This window comes from Melanerpes formicivorus, unplaced genomic scaffold (genome assembly GCF_026170545.1).
Source record: "Melanerpes formicivorus ecotype bairdi unplaced genomic scaffold, bMelFor1.0.p_v2 SCAF_106, whole genome shotgun sequence".
In the NCBI taxonomy this organism is placed as follows: domain Eukaryota; kingdom Metazoa; phylum Chordata; class Aves; order Piciformes; family Picidae; genus Melanerpes; species Melanerpes formicivorus.
In genome coordinates this window covers 62,342-77,061 of record NW_027142458.1, presented here as the reverse complement: position 1 = coordinate 77,061, position 14,720 = coordinate 62,342, and the positions used below count along the sequence as shown (strand labels likewise).

The following is a 14,720-nucleotide window of genomic DNA, read 5'->3' as shown; positions in this document are numbered from 1 at the left end:
AATCACTAAGGTTGGAAGAGACCTCAAAGATCATCGATCCAACCTGTCAACACAGACCTCATGCCTAGACCATGGCACCAAGTGCCACATCCAATCCCCTCTTGAACACCTCCAGGGATGGTGACTCCAACATCTCCCTGGGCAGCACATCCCAATGGCCAATCTCTCTTGCTGGGAAGAATTTCTTCCTAACATCCAGCCTAAACCTCCCCTGGCACAGCTTGAGACTGTGTCCTCTTGTTCTGGGGCTGGTTGCTTGAGAGAAGAGACCAACCCCCACCTGGCTACAACCTCCCTTCAGGTAGTTGTAGACAGCAATGAGGTCACCCCTGAGCTTTCTCTTCTCCAGGCTGAGCAATCCCAGCTCCCTCAGCCTCTCCTCACAGGGCTGTGCTCAAGGCCTCTCCCCAGCCTTGTTGCCCTTCTCTGGACACCTTCAAGTGTCTCAATGTCCTTCTTAAACTGAGGGGCCCAGAACTGGACACAGGACTCAAGGTGTGGCCTAACCAGTGCTGAGCACAGGGCAGAATGACCTCCCTGCTCCTGCTGGCCACATTATTCTTGATACAGGCCAGGATGCCATTGGCCTTCTTGGCTGCCTGGGCACACTGCTGGCTCATGTTTAGGCAGCTGTCAACCAGTACCCCCAGGTCCCTTTCTGCCTGGCTGCTCTCAGCCACTCTGTCCCCAGCCTGTAGCACTGCCTGGGGTTGCTATGGCCAAAGTGCAGCACCCAGCAGTTGGATTTGTTGAATGCCATGCTGTTGGACTCTGCCCATCTGTCCAGCTGGTCAAGGTCCCTCTGCAGAGCCTTTCTACCCTCTAACTGACCAACATCTGCTCCCAACTTGGTGCCATCTGCAAATTTGCTGACCACATAAAGTATCTTCTACTGACCACATCAAATATCACCAATGCAATGACTCCAACTTCCCCTCTGCTCTGAAGATACTCACATGGTCTTCTCATAGAAGACTGCCAGGGGCTTGGCCAAGACTGCAAACATGCTGCCAATCACTGAGGGCAGCGAAACGTGGCTGATGATGTTGTGAAGGAGGGCAAAAATCGAAGGGCCAACAGAAACCAACGTGTCTGAGCAGGGTTCCTGGGAGCTGAGCACGTGGAAAGAGTTCAGTAACATCACCAGGAGTTTAAACAGGGAGGCAAGCTTGCCAAGGGGCTCCTTCTTCTTCTTGGCCCAGTCTGTAGAGGTCTGTGGAGCTAATAAAAAAAACAAGCCTTCAGTTAATTTTTGTTCTCAACCAACATGTATGAAAGCAAAACATATTTGCTCTACACTGAGGCTATCCACATGAGAGCTTGGGATTCCTGACCTCTATCTACACCCCACTTAAACTCAGGTCTAACAGAAAATGTTCACCTTTAATGCATCATTTCATCATCTCACTACAAACTTGACTTCTGTTGATCCTTCTTCTATTTACACTTGGCCACACAGAGCAGCTTGAACACCCTCTTGCAGAGAGCCAGCAAGCACTCTTACAAATGTCAAGGGACATGCATGGCTTCTGGGAGAGGTGAGGAAAAGGGAGGAGGAAGCATCAAGTTTTATTAGCTTGTTCATAGATCAAGTGAAATTTCCATCCTCTTTTTCCCCTCACCAACACTTTTGATTCAAGCATTTCACTCTTCCAGCTGTCCAACACAGCCATCTTTACTACTTCAATAAATGATGAAGGTAAGTTGTAACAACTTCAGGTTTCTACTTGTGTTTGTGAATTGCTCCTGCAGCTTTAGGAGCTGTCAATGAGAGCAGGAAACCAAACAAAGAACATTTCACTTCCACTGATTTTTGTCTTCTGTTAAACCTACTCTCAATTAGTTCCCACAAAGCAGATTCAGGAGCAGTATCCTCTTTCCAATGCTGCGCTAACAGCTCATCAGCAGTTTTAGTAAGGTAGCAGCTAATTAGTCTCCAGGGAGACCTCAGAGCAGCCTTCCAGGATCTGAAGGAGGCTACAGGAGAGCTGGAGAGGGACTTAGTAAAAAGGCCTGGAGTGACAGGATGAGGGGTAATGACTTTAAAACTAATTAGACTGCAGATAATGATCCACAGATCATACAGATCTGCCTCAGATTACATCTGAGCCAAGGAAAAGCAGATTTCCCATGCAAAACCCATCAGTTCATAGCCAAAACATCCAGTAGGACTTCAGAACTCAGTGAACTGAGAAGTGGCCTCAACAACCCCACCAATTTCAGATGTATTTTGTCATTAACTACTCAGCTGCTCAACAAATAGAAGGGCTCTAATCCCCAAATAGGCATAGGGGGTGGCATGTCTAGCTCATCTGACAGTCCCTTCAGTGCTTACTATCTGCAAGCACATACAGATCATTTGATAGCCTACAGTCATCACTTCATTAACTCTAATTGCCAACCAGCTCTGGAAGATGAGACACAGAAGAGCCCAGCATTCAAGGAGTTTCCTTACATCTGGTTTTTGGCTGGTATTTAGTAGCATATGGTGCAAAGTTGATGCAGTCAACCATAACTGATAGAACATGGGTGAGACCATCCATCATTGACAACATCTGAGGAGGAAACAGAAGTTATCAAAGCCCCAAAGAGCAACAGTGACAGAAAAACAACCATGCTGGCCATTCAGAAGAGCAATGCAGACAGCTTTGGTATCCCAAAGTGAACTAAACCTCCTGCATTATCAGCAGGGAAGACTCAGAGATCAGGCTTTAAAAGACAAGCTGAAGAGTCCTTCCATTCTATATAGCTTATATACTACTTGAAGATGCAAAACAGGAGGAGGCAGCAGTAAGATGCCAGATTTCAGATGCATCGAAGTTCCAAGGCAGCAGTAAAACATCTCACTTCTAACCCAGACCATTCTGTGCTTCTATGAATGGAGCAAGTCATGCCCTCTGCATGCTACCCCCTGGTTTTTCTGGCTATTTCTTCATTCAGTATTACTTAATACATCCACACCCATTTCAAGTGGACAAGTCCCAGTTCCCACAGTGATGGCATTCACTGAACCATCACTGCATCAGCAGCAGACAAATCCAAAGGTGGCTTAACTGCACTTCGAACATTTAAGCTTTAGAATTGTTCTTACCCTTTCAGTCCATTTCCAACCCAACTCCCAGCTCCTGTTAGGGAAGAGATTGTTTTCCTCCCAGCTTTCAACACTTTAAGTTAGGGAGAAAACCTCTGTAATTGAACCTGGACTCGGTGATCTTCGAGGTCTCTTCCAACCTCGGGGATACTGTAAATTCTATTCCATTTAAAGCATATCTGTTTAGAGAGTTCAGTATCACTGGTTTATACTCACTACTGGAGTTTCACCTTCTAGCCCAGCTATTATTTTGGCACAGAGCTCTTCACAGCAGAGGTTTTCTTCTGCTGTTGCAACTAAAGCAGCACAGCGAGCGAAGGCTCTGTACAGGTCCGACCAGGTGCGCAGCAAGGATTTCATCGTCGGCTTGTGGAACAGCAGGAAGGGAGGAAAACAGAGTGAGGGATTATCAATGTCTGCCCACAAAGAGAACAGCTTTTATTTACAATAACCTTCATTTAGAATAAACCAAACCAGGTTGGAAGAGACCTTCAAGATCATCGTGTCCAACCCATCAACCAATCCCACCTAAACAACTAACCCATGGCACCAAGCACCCCAGCAAGTCTCCTCCTGAACACCTCCAGGGATGGTGACTCCACCACCTCCCCAGGCAGCCCATTCCAATGGGCAATCACTCTCTCTGTATAGAATTTCTTCCTAACATCCAGCCTAAACCTCCCCTGGCACAGCCTGAGACTGTGTCCTCTTGTTCTGGTGCTGCTTGCCTGGGAGAAGAGCCCAACCCCCACCTGGCTCCAACCTCCCTTCAGGAAGTTGTAGAGAGCAAGAAGGTCACCCCTGAGTCTCCTCTTCTCCAGGCTAAGCAACCCCAGCACCCTCAGCCTCTCCTCATAGGGCTGTGTTCCAATCCCCTCCCCAGCTTTGTTGCCCTTCTCTGGACACCTTCCAGCACCTCAACCTCCTTCCTAAACTGAGGGGCCCAGAACTGGACACAGGACTCAAGGTGTGGCCTAACCAGTGCTGAGCACAGGGCAGAATGACCTCCCTGCTCCTGCTGGCCACACTCTTCCTGATGCAGGCCAGGATGCCATTGGCCCTCTTGGCTGCCTGGGCACACTGCAGGCTCATGTTCAGCCTACCATCAACCAGCACCCCCAGGTCCCTCTCTGCCTGGCTGCTCTCAGCCACTCTGACCCCAGCCTGTAGCACTGCATGGGGTTGCTGTGGCCAATGTGCAGAACCTGGCCCTTGGATGTGTTCAATCTCCTGTCCTTGGACTCTGCCCATCTGTCCAGCCTGTCCAGATCCCTCTGCAGAGCCTCTCTACCCTCCAGCAGATCAACTCCTGCCCCAGCTTTCTTCTTCTGTCAAGGCCTATGGAGCTTGAGAAATCCAACCTGGAGTAGTGGTGCAATGCATGTGCACAGGGTAGGCAGCAGGGTGGGAAGAGGATGGTCTTTAAGGCTCCTTCCAACCCAAGCCACTCTAGGAAATCAATCTACGAAGAATCAAAGAGCACTTCAGAGTTTCTACAGGGATTTTAATCAACATTATGTAAAGGAGGCTCCCAAGGCTGGAAGTGTTTCAAGCCAGGTTGGATGGAGCCTCAAGCAACCTGCTCAACTTGCCATTTGAATTTGTTTCTTATCTGGGTATTCATTCTGAGGGTTGGAAAAGAGAAGGCTCCAGGGAGACCTCACAGGGTTTGAAGAGGCCACCAAGAGAGCTGGAAAGGGACTTTTTACAAAGGCATCTAGTGAGAGGATGAAGGGTAACGGCTTCAGACTGGAAGAAGCTTGATTTGAATGAGGCATTAGGAGGAACTTCTTCCCCATGAAGGCAATGAGGCACTGGAACAGGTTGCCCAGAGAAGCTGTAGAGCCTCCAAGCCTGGCAGTGTTCAAATCCAGGTTGGATGTGGCCTTGAGCAAGCTGGTCTATTAGGAGGTGTTCCTGCCAAAGGCAGGGGGGTTGGAGCTAGATGATATATGTGTGTCCAGTTCTGGGCTCCTCAATTTAAGAAGGACATTGAGACTCTTGAACGTGTCCTGAGAAGGGCAACAAAGTTGGGGAGGGGTCTGGAGCACAGCCCTGGGAGGAGAGGCTGAGGGAGCTGGGGTTGCTTAGCCTGGAGAAGAGGAGGCTCAGGGGTGACCTTCTTGCTCTCTACAACTCCCTAAAGGGAGGTTGTAGTCAGGTGGGGGTTGGTCTCTTCTCCCAGGCAACCAGCAGCAGAACAAGAGGACACAGTCTCAAGCTGTACCAGGGGAAGGTTAGGCTGGAGGTGAAGAGAAAGTCCTTCACAGAGAGAGTTGTTGGCCACTGGAATGTGCTGCCCAGGGAGGTGGTAGAGTCACCATCCCTGGAGGTGGTCAATAAGGGATTGGACGTGGCACTTGGAGCCATGGTTTAGTAGTCATGAGGTGTTGGGTGACAGGTTGGACTTGATGATCTTTGAGGCCTTTTCCAACCTTATTGATTCCATGATATTTAGAGTCCCTTCCCACCCAACCCACTGTGACTCTGCTTCACCCTTACCTGTGGGAATTCCTGAACGGGGAGGATGTGTGACACTGGTAGCAACAAGGCACTATAAACAGCATTGAAGTTGTGCTCCAGTGCATCACCCTGATTCACTTCATTAGTCTGCAAGGAGAAAACAAGTCTCTGATTAACAAAGATGCAATGACAGAAGGCTGTCCCAAGCACACTGACTTCACACATAAGATCTGTGCAAGCCCAACTGCCAGCGGCGTTCGGAACTTGGCTCTTTTGAGAGCTCACAGACAAAAAGCACTGGTTCTACATGCCAAAGTAACTTCATTCCAAGTATACAATCAGCTAGGAAGTGTCCTGGGTGGGTTTTCATGATTGCAGTTGGAAGAAGTAGCAGCAACAAAGGTGATCAGAGAGTGGGTTTTCCCACCTGGAGAGTAGAAGGCTCCAAGGAGACCTTAGAGCAGACATCCAGGATTTGAAAGGGGCTACAGGAGAGCTGGGGAGGGACTTTGGACAAGGGCTTGTAGTGACAGGACAAGGGGTGATGGTTTCAGTCTGGATGAAGCTGGATTTAGATGAGACTTTAGGATGAAATTCTTCTCTATAAGGGAAGGTGAGGAACTGGAACAGATTGCCCAAAGAAGTTGCCCAGGCTGGATGTGAAGAGGAAGTTCTTCACCATGAGAGTGGTGAAGCCCTGGAATGGGTTGTCCAAGGAGGTGGTTGGGGCCCTGTCCCTGGAGGTGTTTAAGCCCAGGCTGGAGGAGGCTCTGGGCAGCCTGATCTAGTGTGGGGTGTCCCTGCCCATGGCAGGGGGGTTGGAACTAGATGATCCTTGTGGTCCCTTCCAACCCTGACTGATACTATGATACTACTATGAAGCTGTGGAGTCCCCGAGCCATGCTGGATGGGGCCTTGAGCAACCTGGTCTAGTGGAAGGTGTCCCTGCCCAGGGCAGGGGGATGGAACTGGATAACCTTGGAAGGTCCCTTCCAACCCAAACCACTCTATAAAAACCTTCCTCAGATTCTAGGATTTCTAGGTCTGATGACAGGAGCTCAACAGCTCCTAGCTCACAGTCTCTGCACTTCCAGCATTTGATCTGAGGAACCTCTTCAACAACAGCTACACTTTCTATGGCTTTCATCAAGGCTTCTAACTGGCAAGCCCAAGATCAGCAAGAAACACTCTCCTGATTACACCCTAGAAGCCACAAACTGGTATTGGCTTTCACACAAAGCAAACAAGCCTCTTTGGATTTAAAGGGTCCTGGAGGACAGCTTTCCATCCTTTGTAGCAGCAAGGCTATGCCAAGGAGGGAAGGCTTGAAGCACACCTATGATTATAATCTGAACTCCCAACACTACACTGATGCTGTACTTCAGAGGGATGACCCTTACTGAGTGGAAATCCTGCTCTGGATCACCTCTCCACTACTGCCCTTCATCCTAACCTCACTGCAGATGTTCCTACTCCAGGCAGGGACTCTGAAAAATGCTGCACACATTCCAGTTTCACAAACACTACCAAAGCTTATTTAATGGCACCACCCCCTCAGGAAGTGTCATTCCTAGAAACAAATCAGAAGATCAAGCCCAATTTTCCTTGGTTTTGTTTGGGTTTTTTTCCCCCCCTGGAGGTGTAGGGAAGAGAACAGAAAGCCACCATACCCTATTGATCCATTCAGTGAGAGGATTAACAACAATGCTCCACATTCTCCAGAGATGCTCCTTATTTTCCACTTGCTTTGCACTCTGGTTAATAATGCAGATCACAGACTCACTGAAAGCCAGGGGAGATGCAGGCCCAGACAGAACATAACCCACAAGTGTTTCTAGAATGACAAAGAACCTGGGGGAGACAAAAAACATAGGTTAAGATTTCCCTGACTTCAGCTGGGGGGACAAAAAAAAGGTTCAGTGAAGGTTTGGAACCACCACCACATACCTCTCCTCTGTGACACAGCATTCCAAGAGGTTGTTATGGAAAGGCAGCTGGAGTAAGAACAAAGCTGGTGTTCCCTTGGAAGAGAAGTTGAAGAGGTCAAAACAACATAAGTGAAACACTTTGAGCTCTAAGCCAGCAATTTGCAGTCATTACAAGTGGTACAAAATGGTCAGTTTCTAAGACCTCAGGAGAAAAATGAGGGAAAGATAGAAGCCTAAGCTTCTGCTGAGCCTCGTGCTTCAGCAGAGCATGAACCAGAGCTGAAGCAAACCATTTATCTGTTTAAAAGGTTGGGAGATTTATAGCATATAGCCCTCACTGCCTCAACATCCTTATACCCTGATTGCATATGATGACCCCAGGAGCATGATGGAACAAGCTGAGGTGTGCTCATGTCAAGGTGTCAGCACAACATCTCACAACAGCAGTTGTCTCAGTCACAGGTAGCTCAGATCCACTGGTATGCAAGTGTTTCAATAAATGCATTTGCCATCTGCAAACACCAACCACCAAGCTCTGATTGCTGTAGCCACATCAGAAAACATCTCCAAATGTTAAGCAAAACAAAGGATAAAAAAAACTGGGAGAGATAGAGAGCTGAACTCTTCAGCCAGTTCCAGTGGACAAAGTTTTATACTACTGAGTTAAGCATTCAGTTATTTTTGCTGCCCTTTGGTTTCCCCTCACAGGTGTCAGCCTGCTTTAAAGGGAGGCCAGTGGTCTCCTGGGCTACATGAAGACTGTGACCAGCAGATCAAGGGAGGTTTTCCTCCCTCTCTTCCCTGCCATAGTCAGGCCACAGCTGGAGTCCTGGGTCCAGTTCTGAGCTCCCCAGTTCCAAAGAGCCAGGGAATTACTGGAGAGAGCCCAGTGGTGGGGCCTGGAGAACCAGTGTGAGGAGGAAAGGCTGAGACACCTGGGGCTGTTGAGCCTGGAGATGAGCAGCCCACAGGATTCTGTTTTTGCTTGTGTTGATACAATTTTTCCTGAGGAGCAGCACTTTCTACCTCTATGTACTTCCCTCTCAACTTCAGAACATTTCCCCAAACCAGCATTTTTCAGACTAAAAGCAGAACTCCACAGTTTGGCTCTTCAGCCTCCTCGCAAAGTACCTGCAACTGTATTTTAAACCATGACCTGAAAAGGGGAAAACCTCTTTCAGTTGCAGGACTTTCAGCCTATCTTTTTAGTTACAGACTCATCAGAAGTGAGGAGAAGTCTGCAGTCTGGAAGAGGGAATAAGATGATTCCCTGAGAGATCTGGACCTCATGATGGATGAAGAGCTCTGTGCAATTATGATCTCCTAACACCTTGCTGCAGAAATGAAGATGAAGCTCTGGAATGAAGTCAGACTTACATTTAAAAGATCCATATCAGCAATCTGATAAGCTGGTGAGCCCAACACTTTTGGTGGCAGCTCCTTAACAGTAATATCAATGAGGGACTGAAATAGAAGAGAAGGAGGACAAGGATGTTAAGTATTTCATTCCTGATGGCTGAAAGATTTTAACAGCACAAATCAAAGCAACACCAGAGCAAGCAGAATGAAAACTCCAACATGAAAGTAACTGCCTTTTGAAGCAGGAGGTTCTGGAAGGAGAAACATGCACTCACTCCTGTGAACACTGCTGAAACCCTTAGCCATCACCCTGCTCTCTGGTGAGAGCTGCACAAGTCAGTTCTTGCACCAAAATACAGTTGGATTGGAGATGCTGCTACCCAATCAGAATCCAAACCATCAAACAGAAACCAGACAAAGCTACCCAACTCACCAGTATTTTCTGCACAGGCAGGGAATTGGATCTAACAATGTTCTTTAAGGCTTGGAGCAACAAAGTCAGTATTTCAGAGCCTTGCTTCTCTTTCTTGTTTCCTAGAACAAAGGATATAGTATATTTACAGTGAAAGCAGAGCCCAGCAATGGTCACATTCAACATCCTCTAGAGCTTTTAAGAATTACAGGATCAAAGACTTCTGTAGTTATACACACAGTCCCCCCAAATACTCAATAGATTTGGATACCTGGAATGGGTTGTCCAGGGAGGTGGTTGAGGCCCCATCCCTGGAGGTGTTTAATCCCAGGCTGGATGAGGCTCTGGGCATCCTGATCTAGTGTGGGGTGTCCCTGCCCATGGCAGGGGGGTTGGAACTAGATGATCCTTGTGGTCCCTTCCAACCCTGACTGCTACTATGATACCAAGTCTCTGAAGAAAAGTATGACTAACATTTCAACTTGAAATGGAAACACCTTCACAGAATCACAGAGCCAGTTTGGTTGGAAAAGATGTTTCAGCTCAAGTTCAACCATTCTCTGACTCTACCAAGGCTGGTGCTCAGCTTCAGCACCACATCTCTGCCTCAGTAAAGCCCCTCCAGGGATGGGGATTCGACCACCTCCCTGGGCAGCCTGTTCCAGGGTTTGAAAGACCTTTCAGTGAAGGAATGGAATGGAATGGAATGGAATGGAATGGAATGGAATGGAATGGAATGGAATGGAATGGAATGGATCTTCAAGATCATCGAGTCCAACCTATCACCCAACACCACCCAACAAACTAACCCATGGCACCAAGAACCCCATCAAGTCTCCTCCTGAACACCTCCAGGGATGGTGACTTCACCACCTCCCCAGGCAGCCCATTCCAATGGGCAATCACTCTCTCTGTATAGAACTTCCTCCTAACCTCCAGCTTACACCTCCCCTGGCACAGCTTGAGACTGTGTCCTCTTGTTCTGGTGCTGGCTGCCTGGGAGTAGAGACCAACCTCTGCCTGTCTACAACCTCCCTTCAGGAAGTTGTAGAGAGCAAGAAGGTCTCCCCTGAGTCTCCTCTTCTCCAGGCTAAGCAACCCCAGCTCCCTCAGCCTCTCCTCACAGGGCTGTGTTCCAAGCCCCTCACCAACTTTGTTGCCCTTCTCTGGACACCTTCCAGCAAGTCAACCTCCTTCCTAAATTGAGGGGCCCAGAACTGGACACAGGACTCAAGGTGTGGCCTAACCAGTGCAGTGTACAGGGGCAGAATGACCTCCCTGCTCCTGCTGGCCACACTCTTCCTGATGCAGGCCAGGATGCCATTGGCTCTCTTGGCTGCCTGGGCACACTGCAGGCTCATGTTCAGCCTACCATCAACCAGCACCCCCAGGTCCCTCTCTGCCTGGCTGCTCTCCAGCCACTCTGCCCCTAGCCTGTAGCACTGCCTGGGGTTGCTGTGGCCAATGTGCAGCACCTGGCACTTGGATGTGTTCCATCTCCTGCCCTTGGACTCTGCCCATCTGTCCAGCCTGTCGAGGTCCCTCTGCAGAGCCTCTCTACCCTCCAGCAGATCAACTCCTGCCCCCAGCTTGGTGTCATCAGCAAATTTACTGATGATGGACTCAATGCCCTCATCCAGATCATCAATGAAGATGTTAAAGAGCACAGGGCCCAGCACTGATCCCTGGGGCACACCACTGGTGCCTGGCTGCCAGCTGGCTGTGGCACCATTCACCACCACTCTCTGGGCTCAGCCTCCAGCCAGTTCCTAACCCAGCTCAGAGTGCTGCTGTCCAAGCCAGGGGCTGACAGCTTGGCCAGGAGTTTGCTGTGGGGGACAGCATCAAAGGCCTTGCTGAGGTCCAGGTAGATTATAGAGTGTCTAGATTAAGGAGTGGGTTTTGAGACTAGTCAGCAGTGACAAATAACTAGAACCCCCCCACTTACCTGATTCAATAGCTGTTTTCACATAGCCATTGATGTCCTTCCATATAACATTCAGCATACAGTCTGCAAGACAGCAAAATGTTCGTCATCCGAAGGACCATTAAACAAAACTGAAGTTAAAACCCACACAGAATGTATTAAACAGCAGGGCTTTGATGTAACCCAAAACTGATATAAGATTTTAAACCATGCCAGAGCAGCTCCACTTCATGTGACACAAGAGCATGACAAGAAGTGGCTGGCTGTTTGGCTTTTAGTGCCTCCTCACACTTTTGTTTCTCTTCCAGAGAAGAAAATCAAATTGCAGCCCAAAATTCTTACCAGGGACTTCTTTTCCAATGGCAATAAAACCATCCTGGACTGCATTTATGAAGGTGCTGGCATGCTTACAAAAAAAAGAAGGGGTGCTGATCAGTGGATTCTGGAGAGGCTCTAGGAGAGAAAGGAAAAACACATGCCATAAAGCTGTGGGTTTTTTCAGCTTACTGCCAAGATAATCCTTAAAAGTCATCAAGAACATTACAGGATTTCATTCTGACATCACAGTAACCTACAGAATTATATGAATGGTAACATTACAGCATTTAATTCATCAAGAAGCTGACAGTATTCAACATAAACCAGCTTCTAATATCAAAGAAGACAACTAGCAGGTTGAGGAGGGAAGAGTGACACTGGGTGTTAGGGAAAATGTCTTTCCAGTGAGGGTGGTGAGGCAGTGGAACAGGGAGCCTGTGGATGCCCCCTCCCTGGAGGTGTTCCAAGGCCAGGTTGGATGAGGCCTGGAGCAACCTGGGCTAGTGGGAGGTGCTGCTGAACACAGGCAGGGGGTTGGGGTTGGATGATCTGCAAAGGGCCTTCCAACACAATCCATTCTGTAAGTCTATGAAAGGTATAAAGCATTTCATCCTCACAAGTCTAACAACATTGGTATCACATCTGATGTGAAAGCAGACCAGGAAAGCACACACCTAAACTGAGCACAGCTTTGGGTTTGGGTTGGTACTGTGATTTCACCCTCACAAGTCCACCAACATTGGTAATGACATCTGATGTGAAAGCAGACCAGGAAAACACATACCTAAACTGAGCACAGCTTTGGGTTTGGGTTGGTTCTGTGATACTGTGATCACACAAGTCCAGCCAACATGGATTCAGGAAGGGCAGGTCCTGCCTCTCCAACCTGATCTCCTTCTATGATCAGGTGACTGCCTGGTGGATGTGGGCAGGCTGTGGATGTGGTCTGCCTGGACTTCAGCAAGGCCTTTGACACTGTCCCCCACAGCAAACTGCTGGCTAAGCTGTCAGCTCGTGGCTTGGACCACTACACTCTGTGCTGGGTTAGGAACTGGCAGGAGGCTGAGCCCAGAGAGTGGTGGTGAATGGTGCCACAGCCAGCTGGCAGCCAGGCACCAGTGGTGTGCCCCAGGGAGCAGTGCTGGGCCCTGTGCTCTTTAACATCTTCACTGATGATCTGGATGAGGGGGTCGAGTCAGTCATCAGCAAGTTTGCAGATGACACCAAGTTAGGAGCAGATGTTGGTCAGTTAGAGGGTGGAAAGGCTCTGCAGAGGGACCTTGACAGACTGGACAGATGGGCAGAGTCCAATGGGATGGCATTCAACAAGTCCAAGTGCCAGGGGCTGCACTTTGGCCACAGCAGCCCCATGCAGAGCTACAGGCTGGGGTCAGAGCGATTGAGAGCTCCCAAACAGAGAGGGACCTGGGGGTGCTGATTGACAGCTGCCTGAACATGAGCCAGCAGTGTGCCCAGGTGGCCAAGAGGGCCAATGGCATCCTGGCCTGCATCAGGAACAGTGTGGCCAGCAGGAGCAGGAAGGTCATTGTGCCCTGTGCTCAGCACTGGTTAGGCCACACCTTGAGTCCTGTGTCCAGTTCTGGGCCCCTCAGTTTAAGAAGGACATCAAAACACTTGAAGGTGTCCAGAGAAGGGCAACAAGGCTGGGGAGAGGCCTTGAGCACAGCCCTGTGAGGAGAGGCTGAGGGAGCTGGGGTTGCTTAGCCTGGAGAAGAGGAGGCTCAGGGGAGACCTTATTGCTCTCTACAACTACCTGAAGGGAGGTTGTAGCCAGGAGGGGGTTGGTCTCTTCTCCCAGGCAACCAGCACCAGAACAAGAGGACACAGTCTCAAGCTGTGCCAGGGGAGGTTTAGACTCGAGGTGAGGAGGAAGTTCTTCACCGAGCGAGTCGTTCGCCATTGGAATGTGCTGCCTGGGGAGGTGGTGGAGTCCCCATCCCTGGAGGTGTTCAGGAGGAGATTGGATGTGGCACTTGGTGCCATGGTCTAGTCATGAGGTCTGTGTTGATAGGTTGGACTTGATGATCCTCGAGGTCATTTCCAGCCTTAGTGATACTGTGAGACTGTAACATTGGTAATGACATCTGATGTGAGAGCAGACCAGGAAAGCACACACCTAAACTGAGCACAGCTTTGGGTTTGGGTTGGTTCTGTGATTTCCCCCTCCCAAGTCTACCAACATTGGTAATGACATCTGATGTGAGAGCAGACCAGGAAAGCACATACCTAAACTGAGCACAACTTTGTTTTGCTTAGCAAAATCTAAAACTTCTGGCCCCATCAGGAAGTGAAGCAGCATTTCAATTCCCAGCAGCTGGATGGAAGGAATGGCCACCAGCCCTGCTGTGCTGGAATTCAAGTTCATCCTTGGTGTGGCAGGGGTTGCAAAGGAGTAAGGACCTAAGGGAGGGGACACAAAAAAAAGAGGCTCATATCACACCAGCAATCATGTGAGAGGAAAGATCCAACAGACCAAAAGTTAGTAAGGAGGAACAAGTCCCAGTACAGCACTGGCTAGAAAAAGGATCTCTAACAGGCAGGTTGTGCTCCTAATTCAGGAAGGTTTAGCATCAAAGAGATCCCCATCTCCTCCGAAAGGATAAATATCTCCCAAAGACTGCAAAGTCTCAGGCACCAGACCTTACTTTGGCCATTAAAGCCTTCACAATGATGAGACTAGCAGCCTTCACAATGATGAGACTAGCAGCCTAGAATTCCACAGCTTGTGAAGCTTCCCTTACAGAGAGGAAAGAGGCAGCTCCTCAGGTCAGGCATTTATAGATATGAAATCTCACCTACATGAGCTGCAGAAGTGTTTGAAGTACCAAAGCTGTTGATGTGATGTGATCAGTGGGTTACTGTTCAGGCAGAAGCTAGAGGCTTAACAAGTAAAACTGACAAACATAAATAGCACAGACAGGAACACACACAAAAAAAACCCAGCAGGGTGCCCTCCTGCCCAAGAAGGCCAATGACCACCTGGGGTGCATGAAGAAGAGTGTGGCCAGCAGGACAAGGGAAGTTTTCCTCCCCCACTACTCTGCCATAGTCCAGGCTGGAGTCCTGGGTCCAGTTCTGTGCTCCCAAGTTCAAGAGAGACAGAGAACTGCTGGATTGAGTCCAGTGGAGGCTATGAAGGTGCTGAGGGGATTGGAGCATCTCTGTGAGGAGGAAAGGCTGAGAGCCCTGAGGTTCTTGAGC

General features: G+C 49.1%; 1 protein-coding gene across 3 annotated transcripts in view; it reads right to left on the bottom strand.

Annotated features, from left to right (window-relative positions):
• Positions 1-14,720, bottom strand: part of RIF1 (replication timing regulatory factor 1) — a 52,825-nt gene that overhangs the window by 20,477 nt on the left and 17,628 nt on the right. For all 3 annotated transcript variants that reach the window (XM_068166791.1, XM_068166792.1, XM_068166793.1), the window contains exons 11-21: positions 13,746-13,919; positions 11,523-11,633; positions 11,202-11,264; positions 9,275-9,375; positions 8,860-8,946; positions 7,502-7,575; positions 7,225-7,405; positions 5,594-5,701; positions 3,308-3,457; positions 2,456-2,555; positions 957-1,221 (exon numbers count right to left, since the gene is read on the bottom strand). In XM_068166791.1, the coding sequence (XP_068022892.1) occupies positions 957-1,221; positions 2,456-2,555; positions 3,308-3,457; positions 5,594-5,701; positions 7,225-7,405; positions 7,502-7,575; positions 8,860-8,946; positions 9,275-9,375; positions 11,202-11,264; positions 11,523-11,633; positions 13,746-13,919 (1,414 nt within the window). The remainder of the gene's footprint in view (positions 1-956; positions 1,222-2,455; positions 2,556-3,307; positions 3,458-5,593; positions 5,702-7,224; positions 7,406-7,501; positions 7,576-8,859; positions 8,947-9,274; positions 9,376-11,201; positions 11,265-11,522; positions 11,634-13,745; positions 13,920-14,720) is intronic.